At 35.9% G+C, this 24144-nt stretch overlaps 1 protein-coding gene across 6 annotated transcripts in view; it reads left to right on the top strand.

Moving 5' to 3' along the window:
- Window positions 1-23270, top strand: part of HEATR5A (HEAT repeat containing 5A) — a 62231-nt gene extending 38961 nt beyond the window's left edge. For 4 of the 6 annotated variants that reach the window (XM_088167227.1, XM_088167226.1, XM_088167229.1 and 1 more), the window contains 16 exons: window positions 2887-2913; window positions 4748-4886; window positions 5711-5890; window positions 6732-6971; window positions 7717-7898; window positions 9624-9692; window positions 10113-10292; window positions 12247-12481; window positions 12878-13126; window positions 13412-13539; window positions 14452-14599; window positions 15267-15539; window positions 17927-18151; window positions 19599-19753; window positions 21111-21324; window positions 21602-23270. In XM_088167227.1, the coding sequence (XP_088023353.1) occupies window positions 2887-2913; window positions 4748-4886; window positions 5711-5890; window positions 6732-6971; window positions 7717-7898; window positions 9624-9692; window positions 10113-10292; window positions 12247-12481; window positions 12878-13126; window positions 13412-13539; window positions 14452-14599; window positions 15267-15539; window positions 17927-18151; window positions 19599-19753; window positions 21111-21324; window positions 21602-21903 (2946 nt within the window). In that variant the 3' untranslated portion in view covers window positions 21904-23270. The remainder of the gene's footprint in view (window positions 1-2886; window positions 2914-4747; window positions 4887-5710; window positions 5891-6731; window positions 6972-7716; window positions 7899-9623; window positions 9693-10112; window positions 10293-12246; window positions 12482-12877; window positions 13127-13411; window positions 13540-14451; window positions 14600-15266; window positions 15540-17926; window positions 18152-19598; window positions 19754-21110; window positions 21325-21601) is intronic. The other 2 variants (XM_088167230.1, XM_014891196.2) reach the window with 2 other exon arrangements.
- The last annotated feature ends 874 nt before the right edge of the window (window positions 23271-24144 follow it).

The following is a 24144-nucleotide window of genomic DNA, read 5'->3' as shown; positions in this document are numbered from 1 at the left end:
AATGCATTCTGCTGTTCTTATTAAGGCCAGTTGTCTGGCAAGATACACCATTCATTTTTTGTTTTGCTGGATTTTTATCAGCTGCTTTATGTTGGCCAGTTTTTTTCCCTCTGCTACTTTTTATAGGAGGACTGATTTTTTAAAATTGTGTGTACTAATTACTAAAAAATGTTTTGTTTCATTTTGTTTTTTCATTATGCTGAAAAACCGTAGATTTCTCTGTTTTGTAATTTCTGTAGCCTTAATAGTTCAGTGTACTGACATCTTAGTAGTCACTATAAAAATTTCTAGCAAATAAGTTATAGTCAAATCAGGTCTTTGGAAGAAATAAACAACTTTTTCAGCCCTATTTGACAAGAGGTGGGGTAGTTTGTTTGTTGGGTGGGTTTGGTTTTGTTCTGTTTTGTTTTGTTTTTACCCAGTTTATGTCTCTGTCTTTGAATAGCTGCTGAAGTACTTAGTTCTATTTAAAAAAACCCTAAATAATTTTCTGGTAGCTTTTAGCCTTGTTGGATTTGGGGGGCTAGCTGGGGGGAGGGATTGGTTGGAGGTACTTGAGGGGTTTGTTTTGTTTTGTTTTTTTAATACTGTCTTGTCTTGCTGTCAGTCAGAGAGAAAAAAAAATCTACAGACAGTAAAGTGTGGCTGGATTTTGTTTTAATCTCATCTATTTCAACACAGTTCTTATTTACATCTTCCTTTGGGGTAGCACTTGTGTATCAATAGTAAACATATATTAATTTTGTTTAAGGTTTAGATTTCTTACATTTTCTTTATTTAGTTTGACTACAAACATGATTGTGGGAGCTAGGAAAAACTGAAGAAGGTATTTCTGCCCCACTCTGTGACACACATGGATATGCTGGTTGCAGAAGAGCTGGAACTAATCTGAAGTGTTGTTCTAGCATACACTAACAATTATTTTCTGTTTGTTGGGCAAAACATAGTTTTTCTTATATTGATAAAATCACAGCAAACCATGTCAGTCAGTCTCTTGCTTGGAGAGTGTGGCAGCATTTGGGAGCATTTGTAATTCCATGTACAGTCTGCTTCTATCTCTACTAATATCAATAAAGAGGATGTCATGACAAAGTTGTCTTGTCTATATAATATTACTGACTTTTTGTTTTTGCAAGTTTTCTCAAAGTACTTCATACAGTAGTTTATGAACTTCACAATACTAAATTAGTCAATTAAGAACCAGGGGTCATAGCTTGAGTGTGTGTGTTCTTGCACGTGAGTGTGTTTCCCCCTATCCCAGGAATGGCTGTAGGCTTCCTGAGAGAGGAGTCCACTGAAGTCAGTGGCCTCACATGGATGACCTTTTCTCTCTCTCAAGAAGTTGTACAACTAAGGCCAGTGTTGCTGGTACTGACAATTCAGTAATGTCAGTGTGTCTCTGAAAAGTGTCATAAACAAGGGGTTTTTGAGTGTGTGCTTTGCAGATCTGTGAGAAGATAATTGAACAAGCAGAATTCTCTATTTGTAAAACTCACCATCTGTCCCTGTAGTTTCCACCTACTAAATCACCATCTCATTAGGGAAGCAGAATAAGTTATTGGAACTGAAATCTGCACTTCACTGTGCTATTTACTTGCAAGGTGACCATCGCGAGTTATTCTTCACGAGTTTAAATGTCTGCAATTTGGACAACAAGGTGTGACAGTCCTCCTTTTGCATTGCATTTTGAAGTCTTAAAGGGAAGTAGCGTGCAGAAGCTAGGCCCTAGATAATGTGAATATTCACCATTGCATTCTTTATTTAGGGAAGAAAAAAAGGAGAGGCAAAGAATCTGTGTTCAGATGAGTGATTGTTTTCCCCTTCCAGCCATAGAAACATGAATTTTCATTCATAAAATCTTGAAAACAAATGTGCAAGCAATTTTTTTTTTACGTTTTTAGTAGCATTTGAGCCAACAACCCTCTCTACCCTCTTTGCCCAAGGATTCTGTTAAATGTCTGTGCCTTCAAACTTGCCTTTTTAAAATTCTCATTCTCCTGCCATTCTGCCCCACTTCCTCTTCACCTTCTCTTTTACCTCCTTCATAACCCTCCCTTTCCTCCCTCTCCTCCCTCTTAATTTCTTTTTCCCATCATTAGGCATGCTAGCACAATTTCTTGTGCAGGCAGCTGCAAGCTACCTCCTCCACCCATCTTCCCAGCCCCTACAGCGTGCGATGGTTCAGGTCTCCAGTGTATTTAAACAGTTCAGGTTGTAACTGTGCTAGCACTAGTAAAACATGACTTAGGCAATGGGCACACTGCTTCACTGGCTCATGGTTTGTGGGTTTGTTTGTTTGTTTATATTGTGTACATATGCTTGTCATTATCTAGCTTCCCTTCTTCAGCTTCTGAGAGTGTTCCTGTTTGTCAGTGGGATCTTTCACAGGGCTTCTAACAATAATGCATACTTGTCCTGCTATTTGAATTCTTGGCTCCAGCAGAATACAAATTGTATGCTTTTAATCATGTCTAAAATTAGCTCTAAAACTAACTTAGGTGAGCATAGACTTCGAGAGAGCTTATCTGTGTAAGCTTGTGGTGTAGTATTTGTGGACACAGTGAATTCAAGCTTTTAGCTCCAAGATACTAACAGTAAGATCAATTTTGAAACACAATAAGTTACAATGTTAATAACGATGCTGTGCTGTTGTCTTGGTACTGTTTGTGTATTAATTTTAGGGACAGTTGGATTAGAATTTAAGTGTGTTCAACATGAAAAATACGAGAAATGTTCTAAGCAAATTAGACTTTTGGTATGTTTGAGATAAGATTCTGAATTTTATTATATACTGAACATACACGTTACAGTCTCCATGTGTGGTTGATATCACTGTGATATCTATTTTGGTTTTGTCATGACTGGTTGTTGTTTGTTTTTGTGCAGGAAATCTTGTTGGATAATTCTATGTTGGTAGGTCCCTGTGCCTTGTTAATCCTAAACTTTTGCAGTTTGCAGTGGTGTTTTTATTTCATCTTTTATCTTTCTTTTTAACCATTTTAATTTCTTTTAGCATGTCAAGTGATATTTTATTGTCATCCTAATCAGAGCCTTCCTAACTTTCTGCAGATGGCAGGAATACATTTCATTTATGTGCTTAGTGAGGGATGATTTTGTTTTTAATGTGTTAAGTACAGAAAGGGAACTGTTTGTACATTTAAGTTTTAATGTGATGCTTGCGTTTTGTGTCTGTCATTTAGTCCTGTCCCCTGCTTAGAATGTGAGAGAATGAGAGAGATGGAAAATGTGCATCTTGCATTATTTTGGGAGCCTCAATTGGGCCCTCTGTTTTTTCCCTATTAAAAATGAGCACGGAATTTATGCATGTCCTACTTGAAGTAGAATGTGTAGCCTGCTTGCATAAATGTTGCATTAAGTCTCACATATTTCTGAAGTTGCAGTTAAAGTACCTTGCAGACACACCTATTGATTCAGGTTCCTTTCCTTGTAGAAGAATTATGCAGAGTGTATCTTTTTGTGTATAATTATGTAGTTCTGGATATTATAGATTCATGTGCTTGCATAGAAATTCTGAAGAGGAAGCTTAGTTTTGTTAATCTAACAAAGCTAAAATTCTTTATTGCTTATTCTTTTTGTCCTTATGTTGCTTTCTTTAAGCATATGTTAACTAATATATATTAGTCATTTTGACTAACATATATTGGCCTGTTGCTGACAAATGAGGAGCACAGCCTAACACAAGGTTTTCCTACAACAGACACACAGCTCTATTTATTTTAAAGATGGTAACAGCTAAGGGTACACAGCTGCTTAGCTGTAGAGAATAATTTTTTTATTATAACCTAAGTTAAATTTAGAAGATGCATAAATATTGGTGAAGCCTTCTTGCCTGACCACACAGCTAGTTTATCACATCTTTAGGATTCCCTTCAGGATTGTCTTAAAATTGAAAGAAGCAAATAAAAATCAGAAAGCTCCACTCTAACGAAAAACCCTTGAGGCTATGTCTTGGGTTTTTTTTAAGTGTTTTTCCTTGTTCCAGTAATAGTGAATCTATGATCGTGTATTTTCCAGTAAAACAACCCACACACTGGCCTGTTGGTGTTAAAATATGATGGTGCTATGAACTATTTTGCTGGAGACTGCTCAGGAGAGCTGACCTGTCTCAGAGCTGTACATTCACCAGTAACTCTCACCCTTTCTCTCATCTTCTCTGAAACATAATTTAATGTAAACTGAGTATATTTTTTTCCAATGAAACTGCAGCAGTGTTCTCTTTACCCTTTCTTATGAACTTCCTTTCATGCATGGAATTCTGTTTTACTAAATCCTGATTGATTCCCTCACCCTTGGTTTCACTGACATTACTCTGGTTACATCTGATGATGACTTGTACTGAGTTTTCAAGCCCATTGTATGCATATACCTAGTAATCAAAGAGTTAGTTTTCACTGAGACCACGATTCACCTGGCATTGAAGTTAATGGTGTTTTTTGTACAATATTGGTTGAGAGGTGGATTCAGCCCCAAACCAATATTGTAACTTGCCTCTGGAGAGAAAATGCTAAAAGTGCTGATAACGTTTTGTAAAATGATTACAGGACTTGGAAAACATTTCATTTGAGGGTTAAAAAAACCCAAAAGCTGAGCAAAAAGAGCATCAATTGTGGGTTTACTGACTTAACAGATTTGCCATAGCTGCAAGTGTTCAGAAAAGAGCAGCCTTACTGAGGTATTGCCCCAGAGGCTTGTTAGCCATCTTACTGTGTCTTCTTGCATGTTTCAGATGAATCTCTGTAGCTCATACTTGTTACTGAGACGTGCAGTGGTAGCTTGCTTACGTCAGCTTGTGCAACGAGAAGCTGCTGAAGTGTCAGAATATGCTGTTGCCCTAGTGAAAGAGAGCAAAGAAGATTTTACTCCAGGTAATGTATTGGAATTTTGGGTTCAAAGAGCTTGACGGATTGACAGTTATTTTAAACACACTTTGCTATGAGTGTGAAAACTGCTACACTCTTGAAATCTTCAACCCGAAACATTTTCTACCTCAGTTGTCTTTATAATACCAAATTATGATAAAATGAGGAAATACAAGGGGAGTTACAAGGAAATCTAAGCCTACCCGCCAGTAGCTGTTGTATTCACTTTTTGCTAAAAGGCCTGAGAGTGATCACTAGTTCATCCTCATGTACCTGTGTTAAAAATTTCTTTAACTTGAGCTTTCGATTCAAGCTCATACGGAAATTTTCAGAAAACGATAGCCATTTTTTAAAACTGCTGATATTTAAAATTTGTAATATTGATCAAATAAAAATTGGTCATATTAATTTAACAAATTATTTCCATATGTTTGGTTTTATGCTTTTTTGGAGAATAGTTTTAACTTCCATTTCAAGTTAAAACATTGTTTTAGAATTACCTTATGAAGTAAGGTAAGTGAAGTATTTTTTTTCAGGAGCTAGATGCTGTGATGATGGTAATGCTGTGAAATCCATAGCAGGATTCTTATTTTTTACTGGAGTAACTTTCTTCCTGTTGTTACTATGTTTCTGCAAAAGCTCAGCATTTGTTTTGTATTCATAAGTTAGCTGTAGTGTTAAAGTGAAAAATACAATTGTTTCAAAAATATTTCAGGGCTAGAGTACTTTTCCACAAGATACACTATGTGCAACCTTCAGTGGGGTTTCTGTTGTCATTAATGCAGTTTTGTGATGTACAGTACTCAGTTCACAGACTTTGTTCTTAGCAGATGTGAACATCAGAGAAATAGGCCTGGAGGGGGCATTGCTGGGCTTGCTGGACAAAGAATTGGATCCAAGATTGTGCCAAGATATCAAAGAGACTCTGACTCACATGCTTACTTCAATGGCAGTTGAGAAGCTCTCCTTTTGGCTGAAGCTTTGTAAAGATGTACTTGCTGCCTCTGCTGGTGAGTCTTAACACACTGTAGTTGAGAACACGATCAAAATAAGGCCTGCAGGAGTGCACTCTGTCACTGAGGGAAAGTGTTCCATGACTGTTTGCCGTTTCTGAAGTGTATAATCGTCATTCATGTTGAAAGATTGCATCCTTTAACTTAGTTCCTTCAGAGGAATATGCCTTTCTCTCTTCTGATTGCCCTTTCCCCACTGAACAAGTTCTTGTAAACATCTTAGGATGTGATGCCTGTTCATATTCTTGTTAGTTTATACTCCTAATGTTAATTCATTTCCATATCAGAAATGGAAATACAGAATAGGTTTGAGCATGTGAGTCCTGTGCAATTGCCTGCAAGTAAAGTATTCTGACTGGCTCTTCTATCAGTAATAGAACTGATGCAGGCCTATTACATCATAATGGAACTCTTGAGCACAAAATATAAATTACTGTGCTGAATATTGGCAGTGATGAAGGAAATTCTTTTACCTACAGTGCAGGAGGAAAACTTACTGCATTTAGATTTTTTTGATTTGGAACAGTACTAGCTTCTAATGAGTCACACTTATTTTAAAAAGGTTTTTTTCTTTTGGTTCTTTCACTGCAGTTCTTAATTTACTTTCGTGTTATCGATCTTGTCTACCAGCAACTAATATCAAACCAAATGTTGACTTCATATTTGAATTCAATTATATTTGAATTCTAGAATTTACTCTAAGATACCAAGATTGAAAGGAGTCACCATGAATTTGAGGCTAAAGATAGACTCCGAAGAGATTTCTTTCCATAGGTTTCACTTATGGTAAGAAATAATACTATGTTTGTTTTTTTTCCCCTCTGTGTCCTAAACATAGATTTCAATACAGTAGCATCAATAGATACCACTCAAGAAGAGGAAACTGCCAAAGGGGATGATGTATCTGTATTAACATCTGACAGTGATGACGGGTTCCATCCTTTCCGAAATCCACGATGGTCCACCAGAGTTTTTGCTGCAGAGTGTGTTTGTAAAATTATAAGCCAGTGTGAAAATGCAGGCAGTGCACATTTTGACATAACTTTGGCTCAGGAAAGAAAACAACGTGATTCAAGAGGTACGTGTTAAGCACTATAAGAATTTCATAGAATGCAAAGTATACTTAAAATAAGGGTTTTTTTTAAAAAGTATTTTAAAATAAGTATAAGCTCTTCGCATCTTAATGAAATTAATCATAAATTTGTCGTTTGTAATCAGTGAAGCCTCTAATTACTCTTATTGGAAGCCTATATTACTTAAAGTGTAGAGAAACTTTTATTTGCTGAAAGAATGGCATCTTACTGCAGCATTTACACTCAGTTCCTGGTTATAGTGCCATGGCGTATGCGTAGGAAGGCGTTGTTTCTGTATAAGCACTGGCAGTCACAAGTGATAGCTGCCACCAGCCTACAATATCACAGTTTGGTGTCTGGGAGTATGACTTAAAAAGTGCCACTTCTTTTCTTTCCATAATTTGCATAATCACCACTACAGTGCCATTTTTCAGTACCTCTCTGTGTTTATCTGGAGGTGTTTTCCTCAACACTCTTTTTTAGAAAATCTGTCTCATACATGAAGATATTTATATTTTCTTCTAAGTACTTCTTTTCTACATTTAAATGGAAAGCAGACTAGATAAACTAACATAAGGTAGCCAAGTAAAATTGATCTATGGGTAAGCTGTCCAAAGTGAATCCTTGATATGTATTAAAGTAAAATGTAAAATATGCATTTTGAAAATGGTTGGAACAGTCTTATAAAACACATCATGTCTGAATTTAAATTTATTAGAACTATTTTCTTTTTCAAATTTCTGTTTTCAGATGACTTTTTGGTATTGCATTTAGCTGACTTGGTCCGTATGGCTTTCATGGCTGCCACAGATCACAGTGATCAACTTCGTCTTTCTGGGCTTCAAATGTTGCAAATGATTGTTCGGAAGTTTGCAGCTGTTCCAGAGCCAGAGTTTCCAGGTCATGTAATCCTGGAGCAATATCAAGCCAATGTAAGCACCATTGATAATAACTTAGAATAGTTTAGAGATACAGTCAATTACTAAAAGAAATTTGCGTTTGCAGTGTGTAGGTACAGAGCTAGGTTTCAGTTACTTTGTTACTGAAGTATTGTTAATTTATTCAGACTTCCTTAAAAATCACCTTTTCAGTTGGCATATAATATTTTAGCTCCAAAGTTTTTCAAGTTTCAGCATTTTTCCCTCTTGAATACAACAAAACCAAAATAGATCATTGGTGAGGTTTTTTGGCAAAGCATTGGTTTCAGAGTCTGAAGGTATTGCAAAAAGTATTAGGAATAATTATAATTTTAAAATCTGCTTAAAAATAAGTAGCCTTTCCCCAGCAGCCATCACATTTTGAGATTTTGGCCAACAAACAAGCTAGAGGAGTGTGGACTGTTCCCATAAGGTCCATTTCAGTTAAGTCTTGGTTTAGATTTAGAGAAAATGTGCCATTTAGCATTTAGCATTCCAGAGCACAGTAATTTAGCATTCCAGACCACACTTGTGTTAAATATGACAGACAGCTGTGTTAAGCTCATATAGCTTCAATTTCTAGCAGGCACTGAATAGGTCAGATCACTTTCTCTCATAGAATTGGAGAGACACTGAAGACATCCTGACCTAATTTGATACTGCTTTTGCCATTATAATTCTATATTTTTGGCATACCTTTGTGGGAATGAAGTACCTTGGACTAGTCTGAAGCTATCAAGGGAAAAATCTAAACCATCTGTCCTTGCTGTCCAAAACCATCAAGTAAAGCTAATAATTTTTCTTTTAAGCTTCAGTACCTTTAAATTGTTTCTGTTAATACTGTGCACAGCATCAGCTGTTTCATATAAGTTTAAGAGATGTAAAACTGTTAAAAATCAAGTCTACATTGTCTGATTTTTTTCCTTAAAAATATCATAATAATTCAGAAAAAGATGGATATAAATTTTCTGAACTTAGGTAATGACTTCCTAAAATCTTGTTAAGAAGTTCCATAAATGAAGTCTCAGCTTTAGAGGGTCTTAAGAAATGGTCATTAATTGCCATTAAAAACAAATCCTTTTCACTTATTTCACAAACATTTATTATAGTACTTGCTCTTTGGGATGAAAATATAATACATCAAACTTAAATATGAGTTTTCAAATACATGCTAAAGCAGCTAGGGAATCTTTTATTAGCCTTTAGTGAAGTGGTTTTCAGCTGTGAGAGTAGGTGAAATCTCTGCAGCCTGGTAACTTTCTGTTTGTGTATTCTTTATTAGGTAAATGGGGTTTGTGCTCTCCCCTTTTTTCACTTTCCAGAGTTAACCAGCTTCAGTCGGTTGTTTTCTTAAATCTGTATTCTTTCTGAGTAAGGAAATGTCACTCACTAGGTGTCTTGCAAGTCTTTCATGGTTCAGAACATTGCTTTTTCTTTTGTGGGCTCTTCATCAAGTCAAGCATTCAAGCAGGAAGACATTACTATTTCTGTTTTAGACTGTGTGAAAAATAGAGTCAAGCCTGAAGACCCCTCTCAAAGAGAACGATATCTTCAGTGTAGGCAAAACAGTAAAAGTATGACTGAAACTCTTTCTCTGCTCTTTAATCTTACTGAATCAGTCTGTGAAAAGATGACAAAGGAACTATGCTTTATAAAGGAGTACTGTAACAAAGTCTGATTATGAAAAGTAAGTCTTTAGTCAATTGTTCACCATGTATTAAATGTATAATTTCTCTTTAGGTTGGAGCAGCACTTAGGCCTGCCTTTGCTCCTGAAACTCCTCCTGATGTCACAGCAAAAGCATGTCAGGCAAGTGTTGAAAGTCAGAAGTCTCTTAGGTAATAGACCCTCTGAAACTTTTTTTTTACTTAATGTGCAACACAAGAAAAAGGAAATAAATCCTCTAACTTTAAATTCTTCATTCACAAAACAATAATGTCACCTATTTACCTTTATATTGTGACAACTCAAAGATTTTTATCACTTTAAAGTCTTTTGAGAAACTTTGTTGAAGTTGATATATTTTGGCCATTATTTGTGACACCCCTCTAATGTTTTGGTTTTCACTACTTAAGTATATTAAACTGGGATGTCTGGTATTGTGTGAGAGTAACTGTAACTGTACCTTGGTAGAAATTAAATCTGGCTTTCATAATTTTACAGATAGAAAAAAGAGTGTCCAGTGATGTTTTTTTCTTGCTCCTCATTGTTTCTGTTTCACAACACTAGGTATGCAGTGCCTGGATATCAAGTGGTGTAGTAAGTGATCTTAATGACCTTCGAAGAGTTCACCAGTTGCTTGTGTCCTCTTTGCTCAAAGTGCAGGCTGGAAAAGAAGCACAAAATCATCAATATAATGAAAGCACCTCAACTATGGAAGTACTAGCTGTCCTTAAGGCTTGGGCAGAGGTTAGTATAACAGTTCTGCAGTGTTAGTCTTGATATTGGGTAGGTGAGTTAGAACCTTTCAGACAGAATTTTCAGGAATTTCTGACATGCTTGTTTAAACAGAAGGTGCTGACCCTTTGCTTTGCTACCTATAAAAGTGCATGAACTTTGTAAACTTGACAAAAGCACTGCTAACTAAACTGATTTTATTATAATAGACATTAAGAATAATATGTCATACTTAAAACTATGAATTCCTTAATACATTTGAATAGTTCAATATTGATTTGAAATTGTGTGCTATAAATGATTATGGTGATGGTTCACTCAATGTACTATTTTAAATAGATGTCATTTTTCTCATTGCCTATTGGCATTTCATATCTTGGAAATAGATCTTTGAAATTAATACTGTCAGTTCAGTACTGCTTTAGTTAAATTAAAGTCAGCTCATGTTTTAATATGTGTAAATGCAAGGTTAAATATTTAAAAGTCAAAAATGTGAACCATGTACACCACCTCCAAAAGATGTGTATTAGAATGGAGTGATAACGGCCTTGGATGCTGATGGTTGATAACCAGCTAAAGATGAACATGCTATGAAGGTGGATGATATTTCAGTGTATAACCAGGAAGGTACTTTGGAGGAGAAAGTAGGCAATAGATAGTTTTAATGTAGCATTTGTAGAAAAATACACCAATGTTTCATGTGCATATTTGAGGACAGATATTGACAAAATAACGAAGCTGTTGGAGACAAGCTAGCAAGTAGGAATAAAAATCTTGAAAACACGCTTACATTGAAAGACTTAAATAGATTGGTCTATTTAATCTATTCAGGAAAAGATAAAGTACTGTGATCAATTTAAAATCATTACACGAAGAAAAGGTTTTTAATAGCATATAACAACCTTTCACTGGTCAGAAGCCAGGACAAAATTCAGACTAGATGTGAGGCTGAACTCTCAGAAGTGAAGGTTTGTAGATTGTTCCAGCCTATAATTAAGATCATTAGAATTCTTCAGAGGAAACTCTGTAGAGCTTCCTATAAGGTTTTGTGACCTGTAATTTACAAATATTTCACTTAAGCCTTAGGCAGTTCCTTCTCATTAGAATCTTACCGATTTCTTGTTCACAGAAATTGAAGGAATTCCCCCATCCTGTTGCTGCAGGGAGACATGAGACAAGGGCTTTTGGTGTGTGCTCAGTTGTTGGTCTGGGACAACCCACTACAACTAGCAAGCATGAAAAAGATGCAGAAATCATAATTGTAGGAGACTAGTATTCAACAAAGCTGACTTGAGATTCATTGAATCCAAATGTGTCCTTTATAGTTGAGAAGAGTTTTCCTCCAGAGGCATTTTGGAGAGACTACAGAAAGCTGTTTGTCTGAAACATTCTCAGTTCTTTCTTTTTGATAACCAGAGAGGTGTCTAGGGAAATTAACACTGAAATTAACCTATAGATGGTAACACTCAATGTTTGCAAAGTATGCAAGATTGTACTTTTCATTCTTTAATGCTAACATGAAATAACATGTAATTTTTAGAAGTCAGTTTCACGTGCCATATAGCATTTCAGTTAAAAAAATATTTAGGAATGGGTTAAGTGTTGTTTCTGAATCATGATTATGGGTATATTATTTGATAGTTCTTCAGTCTTCATACCTAACAGGGTTTGATGGTTGGAAGGAGAAACTGGACAAATAATATATTAATTTTTAAGAGCAGGGTATTTAATTGCAGGTAGGAATTATAGTAGTTTTCCCCTTTTGGGGGATTCTTGCATCGTGATTAGCTGGGGAAAGGATTCAGAATGTTCAGAGAATAAGTGCTTGTTCACCCATGCTTACTGGACTTGAAGCAGAAATAAATTGTAGGAAATCTCATGCCTGTTCAACAGGCAGTCATGCTAGTGATCAGAGTAGCTTTCCAAGTGTTAATATTTGTAACTCTCTATCCAACTATATCAACAGGTTTACATAGTTGCAGTTGAAAAGCAGAAAAATCAAAGTGATACACACAAGCACTGTTTAAAAATTGCAAACTCCTCTGAAGAAAGCTACAGAGATGTAACGTTTTCGGCCAGTGGTCTTCTGGACTTGGTACAGGCAGATCTTGGAACACTAAGCAAGCTCTGGCTTGCTGCACTTCAGGATTTTGCTCTCTTAACTTTGCCTCCAGAGTATGCATCACAACTACCTGCTGAAGGTAAAAAGGCAAATGAGTTGTATTTTCCTAAGTCACTTGTAAGCAAACCGACTTGTGTTAAGATCATAGTAAGATTAAATTGTATAGAGAATAAGCCTACTTATGGACCTGTTTGAAGATCAGGACTGCTTTTGAGAACAGAGGTTTCATGGATGTGAAGAGTAGTTTGCTATTCTTATTTGTTGGCTATTTTTGTGGTTGAAAGAAGAAATAGGTCATCTATTGCATTCTGTCCAAATAAATCCAAATGAAGTGCCCTCATTGGCCTGAATTTTAACACTGAACATTAAAAAAAAAAAAGTCATACATAACGGGAATATAATCCCGTTTTAAGAATGAAAAAATACAGTAGTTGAAAATAAATTACACCCTTAAAACTAATTTCTTTTCTTGTAGGTGGTACATTTTATACAGCAGAGACAATTGAAAATGCCAGACCTCATTACTACAACTCCTGGGCACTGATACTTTATGCTACAGCTTTATGGCTCACTAGCACAGGTTTCATTGTTGTTGATCCAGATGAAGGAGTTACAAATCTCTCCAGACCTGTCACCCCAACTACCATGTGTCAAGATTCTTCTACTAGGCCCTTGGTGAAATCTCCTGAGGATGTGAATACTGAGAGATTTCATCTTATCTTGGGTTAGTGAGTGAGTTCATATTCTGCCTCGATGTAACTCAAAATGTAGATAAAACTGTTACCAAATAAATTTTCAATTATTCAAATTTTACTGTATAGAAGGTGAAGTTTCTTTTATTGTTTTGATGGAAATAGAGGTCTTGCCCCAAGATATTAGCAATAGGAGATAAATTCACTTTAAATGCTGTTTCTTTGGTTGCTCAGCCTTCTGTGAGGTTACTTAGTAGTGGAAAAAATTTCTTCTTAAATTTTCAAGTACACATGGGGTTTTTTTCTGATGCTTACAGGAATTAGTGTGGAGTTCCTGTGCTCTCCTCGATCAGATGCAGCAAAAGAGAACATTATTGCCTGCTTACATGCCCTACAGGCACTCTTCGATGTTCCATGGCCAAGGTCTAAAATAGGTGGTGATCAGGTAATGCATAATGACCAAATGTCCCCCAGAATTAAGGCATAGTTTTAATCTGAACATTGCCTCTGCAATCTCTTGTATTTCCGGGAATCTTCAACATACAAGTAGTAGGTAAATTGTATGCTTTACTCAAATCCAAAGCTGTAGGGGGAGGAGATAAAAAAGAATACAACATGGAACTTTTAAGATGAGGGGCAGAGAATTTGAGGACATTTCGTCAGGAAGGAGTAATTAGATGAGTAGGCTGACAGCCAGGTAAAGACAAAATTCTGGAAAAGAGAGTTCTCTTACTCTCTCTATCAAAGCATAGTTGAATTAATTCTGTTGTAAGAATCAAAGTTGATAAAAGAAGACTGGAAAAAAGCGGTGTTACTAAAAAAAAAAAAGTAAAACCAAAAAAAACCCCACACCACAGCAGTGATCCTAAAAAGAAGTTGTAATCTGAAATTTCTTCTTTTTTTTTTCCCTCTAAATTAAGGTTTATGCCATCCTATGTGCTATGAAATTTTCTAACTCAGTGAAAGTTATAAAGCCTATGAACGTGGCTAAGTTCTGCTGATTCTTTTGATGCTCTGTCCAAGGAAATGCATGTAGTGTAGGAGGGATACAATGTAGTGTACTCACCTTCAAGAGTCAAGGAGATAAAAATTACTTCTGCTTCTTTTGTTGTGTTAAATGGCCTATATCTTAAATAACTGTGATAACTATTCTGTTGGGAGAATTGATAGGGACAGTTGTTACTGGGACCTAGGAGCTGGATGGTGAAGAAAATGCCAACTCCTATGATGGTATCAATTACATCATGTTCCTTAGTGAGATCAGTCAGAGTAATAATGTTGGCTCTAACAAATATTAACAAGTTCCTAAATCTCCTGCATTAAAATTAAAATATATTAGATGTTTTTCTTACTGTAGGAATTGGGTGTAGAGCTGCTGAATGTTTTGCATCGACTGATACTGACCAGAGAGTCACCTGATATTCAGCTTGCTGCCCTTGAGGTGGTTCGCTTGATCCTTTTTGCAGCTCAGGAACATGTGAAGGAAAAGCGGAGAAGTGCAGAAGGTACAGTACTGTATGAGATTTTTTAATATTTATTACCAGGGTTAAAGCAATTCTTTCTTGGAAAAATGGATTCCGAGATGTGTCCTAAGTGAAGTGTTTCATAGTTGGATTCTAATTCTAGTTTACTTAAGACAGTCCGGGTTCCTGACATAAGAAATTCAGGTGGTATGATAGATAGCAGGTAGTTTAGGTGTTGAACAGAGGGTAGAAAGTGAGGAGAAGAATTGCAGAAACTGCAGCTGGGTGGCATCAGGGAGGGAGGAGTCCTAGTGAAAAGCTGGGGTCAGCTGCCATTGAGCAATGGACATACTCGGTACACACAGCTATTGCAAGCCAGCTTCCAATAGTTACTCTGATTGTAACTTCCTAACATTCGTTTTCTAAAAGGAAGAAACTGGGAGAAGAATCAAAATGCCTGATATCAGGTGACATCATATTGGCTTGGTGCCCCAGGATTTTGTATGTCAGTCTATGGCACACCCTTTTGCCTTTTGGCAACCACTGCAATAGTTTGGTTATTCAGAAGGATAGGTGTTTGCTAGGTAGAGTTTTGAATACGTACCCATGTACATATATATGTGTCAAGATTATAATTTGATGCTGAAAGAGTCTTAAGAAGTAAACTTTTTGGAAACAAGTCACAGCCTCCTTCTTGTTTTTCTTTCAGTTGATGATGGTGCTGCAGAAAAGGAAACATTACCAGAATTTGGAGAAGGCAAAGACACAGGGGGACTGGTGCCTGGGAAATCATTAGTCTTTGCAACACTGGAGCTGTGTGTTTGTATTCTTGTCAGACAGCTTCCCCAACTCAACCCTAAATTAACTTGTAGCCCTGCAGTTCCACCTGGAAAACATCTGTTACTGTCAGAAGATGGAAGTAGACTGGTAGCAGCAGCATTAGTTATTCTCTCTGATGTTCCTGCAGTCTGCTCTCCTGAAGGTATGCTATTTCATCACAAGAAAAGATAAATGAAAGAATATTAGGCCCTTCTCTCCCTTTGTTATTACCTAGTTTTCTTAGCTGGCTAGGTCTGGCAGCAAGTTTTGATTTGCTTATGACAATTTCCTTTTCTAATTATTTTTTTACTGTTAAATTGCAAAACAAGTTGCAAAACTGAAGCAATTAAATGAGTAGTTTCTCTTTTCCTCCCACCTTATAGCAGTGCAATTAATAGACTCCTTTTGTACTGGGAAGTGTAGAACAGCTACATGATTATATGCTACTTGAATTGTCTATTCTGGGCTTTATAATGCAGGCATAAATTAAATTTAAAAGGGAAATGTGTGATGTTACGTTTCCATCATTTGAACATTAACAAACGGCTGCAAGGAGTTAGGGTTGAATTGTCAGATTAGTTGATTTACCCGTGATTCATTTTGGATTCACTCTAAATTTCAGGATGGCTCCCCACCACCAAGCCTCAGTATCACATTCGTACATATAATCTGTCAGTACTGTTACAGCCACACATACAAGCCATTTCTGCCCTACTCCTCAGTTCCCACCTTAAGTATTGTTGGTACACCTTATGCAAATTTTTGGCAGTTACCACCCCTAAAAATGTCTTCTTTTAAAAAAAAAAATTGTTCTCTGTTAAATGATTCTTCTATAGGGAATATGTTACTCCAGATGGAATAGCTGGCAGCCCTTGCAGTCCTTGTTAGTCCTTGTATGCCTCCTCATTTTCATCTGCAGCCCGTTACCAATTCAAAGTGGAAGGAAATAAATATAACATTGCCTATATCTGGGTACAACTATCTTATATGAAAAATAATATGTTTTTTTCTCACTGTAGTTGTCTTTGTCTTTAGCTGTCCATGTTATTCCACAAATAAACAGCTTGCAGGATCAGAGAACAGGGAATGTTTTAAACTAGAGAAGTTAAAAATTTTGTTCAGGTGACTAAAAAGAGGAACTTAAGCTTGCTTATACAGTCTGTTGGATAAGGAAGCAGCTCCAGAAGTTGGCTCACATAATCAAAGAGATGAGAATTTGTCTGTGGAATTGCATAATTTTTTTTTCCCCTTTAGTAGGTAACTGAAGTTACAGTGACTGCCATGTCTCTTACTTCAGACACCTGTCATGATATGTTTGCATTAAAAAAATTGCAACTAATGATGTTCATGACCTACATTTCCTACTGAATTCCAACAGTAAATTTTCAAAGACTTGGCTGTCCAAAAAAAGATGTCCTCAGCTTCAGAAAATACTTAGGCATAAGTCAGAGACTCTCATTATTTAACAGATGTGTCATGAACATTGGTGCATTAAAATCTGCAAAACATAAGCATTTTGCTTTTAAAGGAATAAAGGAGATAAGGATATTAAGCCATATGCTTAACTCTGTGCTTTGCTGAGTCATAACTTAGGACAGGAGCAACATGTAAGTATGCAGAATTTCTAAATTGCCTCCAATATATGCAGAATTCTGCATTACTATTAGATTCCAAAATATGAAAATAAGTGAAACTTCTATGCCACGTTATTCCTCTGAATTTTAAAGCATTTTTAGTGGTCTCTTATTATGACTAGTCAGCTATCAGATTCTCAGACATAAAAATCTCTTTAGTAGTCTGTGGAACAATCTGTTTCTCTCCTTAGTCTTCTCTTTTCCAAGATATTTTTAGGGACTTCTATTTAAATTCTAGGGGGTTTTATACATATATTTATTCTGAAGTCCTTATTACTTTTACTAAATTCTTGACTTCAGTGATTTCCTGGAGCAATGGCATCCTTAGCTAACCACACATCATGTGGTAGAAATATTTCCTCTTGCAAGTATGGAAATTACCCCCTGTTAATTTCCTTCACTGTATTGTCTTCACGTGCAAAATGTACTTAAATGCTTTTACTTTGTTTTCTAGTCTTCTTTCTATATAGTAGTATATACAAAGAATATACTATGTACCAGTATATATATCAGTGTTTACTGTAAACACTACTATATTTTGTACACTTCCGTGGATTCTCTTCTATGAGAACCATCTTCTCAGTGGTTCTGATCTCTCTGTTCTTACTTTTCTCTGAATATTGCATAAATCTACACTTTATGTAGTGAAATCATCAAGGAAAAGATATACAATGCTTATTTTAAAGTGGAAGAAGTTTAAGTTTACTTAAGCAGTTTGACTCCCTGTTTGCTCTAGCAGGCCATATGATATTTCAAATCTTTTCTTCAAATTACCAGTGCCTCTATTCATTGAAATACTTAAAAATGGTAAATTAAAAATAGAAAAGAGAATCCAAGAAAACTGCCTCATGTTTTTTTTTATATAAAAGGTACCTTCATTTTGATTTCTGTGAAATTAATTTGTATTGTTTTACAGGAAGTGTTTCAGTTCTTCCTACTATTCTGTACCTAATTATTGGAGTACTTAAAGAAACTGCTGTGAAATTGAGAGATGGCCAGTTACCTCTGGCAGTTGCTGCATCTCTACAAGCTCTTAAAGTACTCTTGTCTTCTCCAATGGCTCGAGCAGAGAAGAGTCAGAATGCTTGGACTGATCTTCTACGTAGTGCTTTGGTCACAGTACTTGACTGTTGGGATCAAGGTAAGCACAAATACTGGGTTTATGAGTTAAAAATGAGAAGTGTTTGTGTGAAACGTTCTTTGGTTTTATTTGAATTGAATTCATACAGATCTCAAAAAACCCTTCTCTCTTAGTCACAAGAGAATTAGCTGGTTACCAAGTCCTGTTGAAACTACAGTGTGATCTTATCTCTACAGTCTGTATGAGAAGTCATCATCTATAAAAGTATAAAAGTGCGTGTTGTGATTTAAGCCCAGCTGGAAATCAAGCAACCATGCAGCCACTTACTCAACCTCCATTCCCTCTTCCCTCCACCCTAGTGGAGTGGGAAGAAGTATCAAAGTAAAACTTGTATGTTGAGATAAGAACAGTTTAATAATAGAGGCTAAAATAAAATAAAGTAATAATGGTAAATGATAATAATAACGATAACAAAAAGAGAAAAAACAGGTGATGCACTATTCAACTGTTCAGTTGCTTACCACCCTTTGACCAATGCCAGATCCCCCCTTCCTCAACCCAGATGATCTGCTTTTCCAAGTAATTCCCCCCAGTTTATTTACTGGGTATGATGTTCTATGGTGTGGAATTATCCCTTTGGTCTGTTCAGGTTACCCATCCCAGCCATGCTCCCTCCCAGCTTCGTTTGCTTATCTTCTCACTGGCACAGCACGACACTAGGGGGAAAGTCCTTGACTTAGGATAAACACACCTTAGCAAAGACCAAAACATCAGTGTGTTATCAACACCATTCTCATTCTGAATCCAAAACACAGCACTGCAACAGGTACTGAGAAGAAATTAGCTGTACCCCAGCTGAAACCAGGACAGTGGGTTTGCAGGCTTACTCCTGTGTTGTGTAGTGCCAATGTAGTTCCATGGTATGAAGGCATAAACAGGAGCTGTGGCTTCAGTGTACAGCTGTACAGTGAGTGCAGGTTCTCCACTAAGAGTTAGTGTCTCTAGTGAAGCAAAGGATATTAAAACAGTAGTGCAAGGAAAGAATTTTTGTCTTAACCAGTTTACTGTGTGCTGCTGCTTTTTCCTGAGTTTGTAGTATTTTCATTGTTCCTTACATTTAATCTCTTACATTGTAATTTATTGTTAGAACTTGTTTACAAAATTGTTCAAAACTTAATGCAAATTTAATATTATTCTCAAGTAGATTGTACTCTAATATGTCATACCAGATCTTCAAAGATATTTATTGTACTTTATACAAAGAAACAATGAAATAGGAGTATGCTATAATTTCTAAATAGGTTTATGATCACCCCTGAATTCCCGTTTTGGCCTTGGTTTTTATTGCAGTAAAAGTCCATCTCTTTGTATCAGAGGATGTCATGTATTTGAAAGCAGAGGTTCCTAAGGAAATGTAGACATTGGTATTTCTGTTCCACCTCTTTGTACCACTTAAACTCATAGAATTTTTAATGCAAATCTAACAATTTCCTTACTTTGTTGATAGTAGATGGCCTTCTACAAGAACTTGATGAAGTCAGCCTTCTCACTGCTATTACAGTATTTGTTATGTCTACCAGCCCAGAAGTTACTACTGTAGAGTGCCTTCAGAAGCGTTGTATTGAGAAGTTTAAAGCAATACTTGACTCTAAAGATCCTCTTGTAAGTACTGGTGAAGTTATTAGGCTGACACTACCATACAGAATGAATATTAGCTTGTGTGTTGATGGAAGTTCCTCTCCTGTTGTATTTTAAAATGCAGTTTGAACAAGTGAGCAAGACCATGTCCAGCAGTGTATTTAATCATTGTTCTATATGCAATTCTGCATTCCTTTTTTTTTTCTGCATCAGACTCAGTGCTTTATACACTGCTAAGTACACAATACAGCTGTATAGTGTTTCAAGCACCTGTCAAATTTTATTTGTTCATCTTACCTTCAACACACAGATACTTGTCTTTTGCACAGCTGTGAGTCTTTGGGAGCTGGAGCAAGCACCACTGCAAAACCATACTGTCCCATAAGCATCAGCTCCTGGCCACTGCTAGATGCAGCTTACTGAACTAAATTAATGCTTTGTTCTGACCTTGCATAAATATTTTCATGTAGTGGCATTAGATTATAGTGCCACAGTTCATATATTACTGTCCTTCACCTGAAAAATACCCTATCAGGAAAAAAAGTATTCATACAAATGTGGGTTTTAGGTGTTGGAACTACTTCACTTTCAATGTTCAGCTCTGAAAATAGCATGCATTAGATTTCATATTTGTTAGAGTTCACTGTAAGCTGCTTTTCTTACATCTCCCCTATATATATTTGTGTAATAATAAAGAATTAAAGCTTCATTTACTTGAGAAGTAACTGTAAGGCAGTACTCTTTTATATATCAGTACATTCTTCATATCGTAAACTTTGGTTTTCACTATTAGGGAGCTGAAAATGCTAAATATGACTGAAAGGAAATATTAGCATGCATTTGCAAATTTCATCCAAATATTTAGGCATCAGAGCTGTTCAGAAATTATGTAGGAACTTGGCAGTTTCAGTCCTATTGATTTCCAAAGAGATGCAAACTACTGCACCATTTAAGACATTTTAAAATTGTGCTTACAGTTTGACAGGGAAATGGGTTACTTTTTAAGTACCATTTTTTTGGTATTACTGCACTTTTGCTAAGAAGAGAGCATTTTCAAAATACTGCTAATCTTCAAACAAAAATAGGGTCTTTTTCCTTAACTAAAAAATGTCAGAAGACATAAGACTTGATGTCTTATATCTGACATCAGATATAAGATGGAAAGCATGATCTGGTTTCTATTAATAATTTATTACAAGTTATAATGGTCCTGTAAAGTATTATACATGAGCAGCCTACAACCTGAGGAATTTTCAAATTGTGAGGCACGTTTTTCCTCCTCCCAAAAACTTTATCTGACAAGATGATAGATTTAGAATACCCAGAGATGTATTTTGAACTGTAACACTTTGTAACTTTGCAATTTTCATTTTCCCTTTAGGTACAGTGTAAATGCTACCAGCTGCTGCACTCCATCTTTCAGCATCCAAACAAAACTGTGTCATACCCTTATATCCATTCTTTAGCACCATCCATTGTGGGGAAACTGCAGGAAACAGAAAAAGCAAAACCTGAAAATGCTGCTGAACTTCAAGTCATTCAGGAGGGAATAAAGGTGGTTACAGCTCTGACAGCTGCTGCTGAGGAACAGCACCGTAAGTTGCTTCCATTTCTTGTACCTGAAGCATTAAAGATGCTCAAAGTTGCCATAAATAACAAACTGAAACCAAAACTACCACTAGGAATTCAAACCTGAACACTAATTTTCAACAGAATTGCTAGCAGGAATGTTGGGTTTTTTACCCTGCAGTTCAGCTAACATTGGCAGCTTTACAGTTTGAATTAAATGTTAACTTAGACAAATACTTCCAGTTAGAATTTGACACTATTTTTAAAAATTGTGTATTTAAGTTCTGTTTTCAATATTTGTAGGTGCTCACTTGGTGGCCTGCTTTCTTCCCATCCTCATTTCCTTTCTTTTGGATGAAAATGCTCTGGTTTCTGCTACAATCTCGGCAAAAAATCTACATGAGTTTGCTTTGCAAACTCTGATGCAGATTGGTCCACAGTACTCATCAGTTTTTAAAAAACTAATGGCCTCCTCTCCAACTATGAAAGCCAGGCTTGAGTCAGCTGTTAAAGGCAATCAAGAAAGCATCAAAGTGAAGACTACTAAACATGCAAAAAATCCTGGGAAAAGTTCAAGCATTCAGCTAAAAACCAACTTTCTGTAAAGCCCCATATTGTCATTTTATGTACTTTGATATCAACAGCAAAAAAGTCCCTTTTAATTTCTAATCACGAAGGATTGTCATGAGTTGATCTCATGTATTTCAGTTTGTGGTGAAGTATTACAGAAAGTTTTTAAGAGAAAGCAAGTCTCTAGATAACTTTCTCGTAGTGTAAAACTTCTTAAATATCTCTGAACACTATGAGTAAATCAGAGGTCATCAAATCTGTATTTTTTTTTGTTACTTTGGACTAAAATATCAAAAATGCACATGCCTATATTTTAAAAAATACAGTGAATTTTACTATAGATGTATTTAGGAGCATCCCACACTTAGCCATGAAGTAAAGTTAACTTTTTCTTTTTTTTTAATCCACATTAGTCAAAAATAAGTTACTGTAATTGGTTTTTGGATTTAACAGGGACATAAATTTACTTACAGGTTGTAATCTATGCTAATTACTAATTTAACACACTGCATCATTCATTAAACAGATTAAATATCCTTGTAAGCCTTATAATAGTTTATTGTTGATCTCAGAAAATTCAACTCAATAAAGGTAATACGGATAGCTTTAATCCTAATAGCATCTTGAGCTGGCCAAGATGTAACAAATGCTGTGAAATACTGCTCTGCAATGCCTCTCTGGGGACTGTGGTTCTTTCCAGAGTGGGACTGGCGTGCATTTGTAAGCATTGACAGGCTTGGTGCCTTGCTGCTTGACACAGTCTCCCTTTCCAGGATGTGTACTTTGCTAAGTTTGTATTAGGGGAGCCAGGCAATAGATTACATATCCTATCCAGGACTAGACAGCAATTTTAACGCACTGTGCCTCAATTCAGACCTCTGCTCTATCTGGATGGATGTTCCCTGATCTTTGAATGATCGCTGATATGTACATGTAATTTAATTTCTGTATCTCTGCAGAGATGGAAATATTTGAAGTCACCTTGTCTTGTGTCTATAAATAGAGTGCAACAAACTCAAAGTAAGAAGTATGTAATTAACATTTTTAGCAAGGAACATATTTTAATATAGAAAAATAACTATCAAAACTGCAATGGCTATGAAGTATTTTCTAAGTACAATGTATTGACTTTTTTCTTAATAGCAGTATTACCTAAACCAAACACTGTCAAACTGAGGATACTATTTTCCTTCTTGAATCTAATTGCTTTAAAAGGAAGAAGAAAAAACTATTTACAGAACTGAGAAACACACTGTGACTCAGGAAGAGTGTGATGTACTGTATTTTATTAGAAGTTTTGTATATAAATATAATTGTAAATTGTACAGAATTAACAATTTGACCAAAGTTCTAACAATTCTTTTTTCTAATTTACATAAATAAAGCTAATTTTCTTCACTTACTATTGTCTTAGTTATTTTGTCCAATAGCAGAGGAACTCTTAGGACGTGTGTATCAGAAAAAAATTGTTGTATGCTGCCTCAGGGAAACAAATAATAAATGTTTGGGTTGGATGCATCAAGGTCTGTGACTTGTCATTGCAGATCTTCCTCTGTTGTGAGTAGCACAATGAGTAAATAAATAGGACCAGGGAGATTTTTTTTGGTGTAAATCCCTGTTTTGTGCCAAATGCTGCAATGTGTGAATTGTGGGAAGATGGTTGAGATGCCTTCCATCTTTCCCTGGAGAATCAGAAGTCCCGTGTTCTATCTCTTCATTGAAGTCAAATCTGTAGTTGCTGGCTGTGTTAAAAGGGACTTGTATTAGATTTGGCAGTTACTCATCTTTGTCATATTAGTAATTTTTTGTCATGTTGCTTTACCCTTCTAGGTTTACTGGTGGGGTTTTTTGTTTTGTTTTCTTTCCCAAGGCTGCTTCTGGACAATCATAGATTCTTATGAAACTTAAAACATTTAAATGAAACTCAGAACATTTAAGTGAAACTCAAGTCATGTTTGTTATCAAAATGGTCAAATATTTTTGCTGAGGAAGTTAGTTGTTACAAACGATATTTGTGGCTACTTTTCTGTTTTTTGTCATGTATAGCAATGTACCAACTTTTTTTTTTGATGTTGAGAAGACAATCTATTGAAAACCTACTTTGCTCAAAAACTATTAAGAAGCATATTCAAATTGCAAGGGCACCAAGGAAAGCTGTTAAAAGCCAAAAGTTACAGTTTAGTGCAGCTTAGTCCTAGATTTCTTAGAATGTTGTGTTGCAGTAGCTCAAAACTGAGCCACTGAGAAGTGCCATAATTATGTGATTTTAACAGTTC

The sequence above is a fragment of the Sturnus vulgaris genome, chromosome 6, assembly GCF_052056855.1.
Source record: "Sturnus vulgaris isolate bStuVul1 chromosome 6, bStuVul1.hap1, whole genome shotgun sequence".
Classification (NCBI taxonomy): Eukaryota; Metazoa; Chordata; class Aves; order Passeriformes; family Sturnidae; genus Sturnus; species Sturnus vulgaris.
The sequence above is the reverse complement of the archived record's forward strand: the minus strand, read 5'-3'. Positions and strand labels throughout refer to the sequence as shown.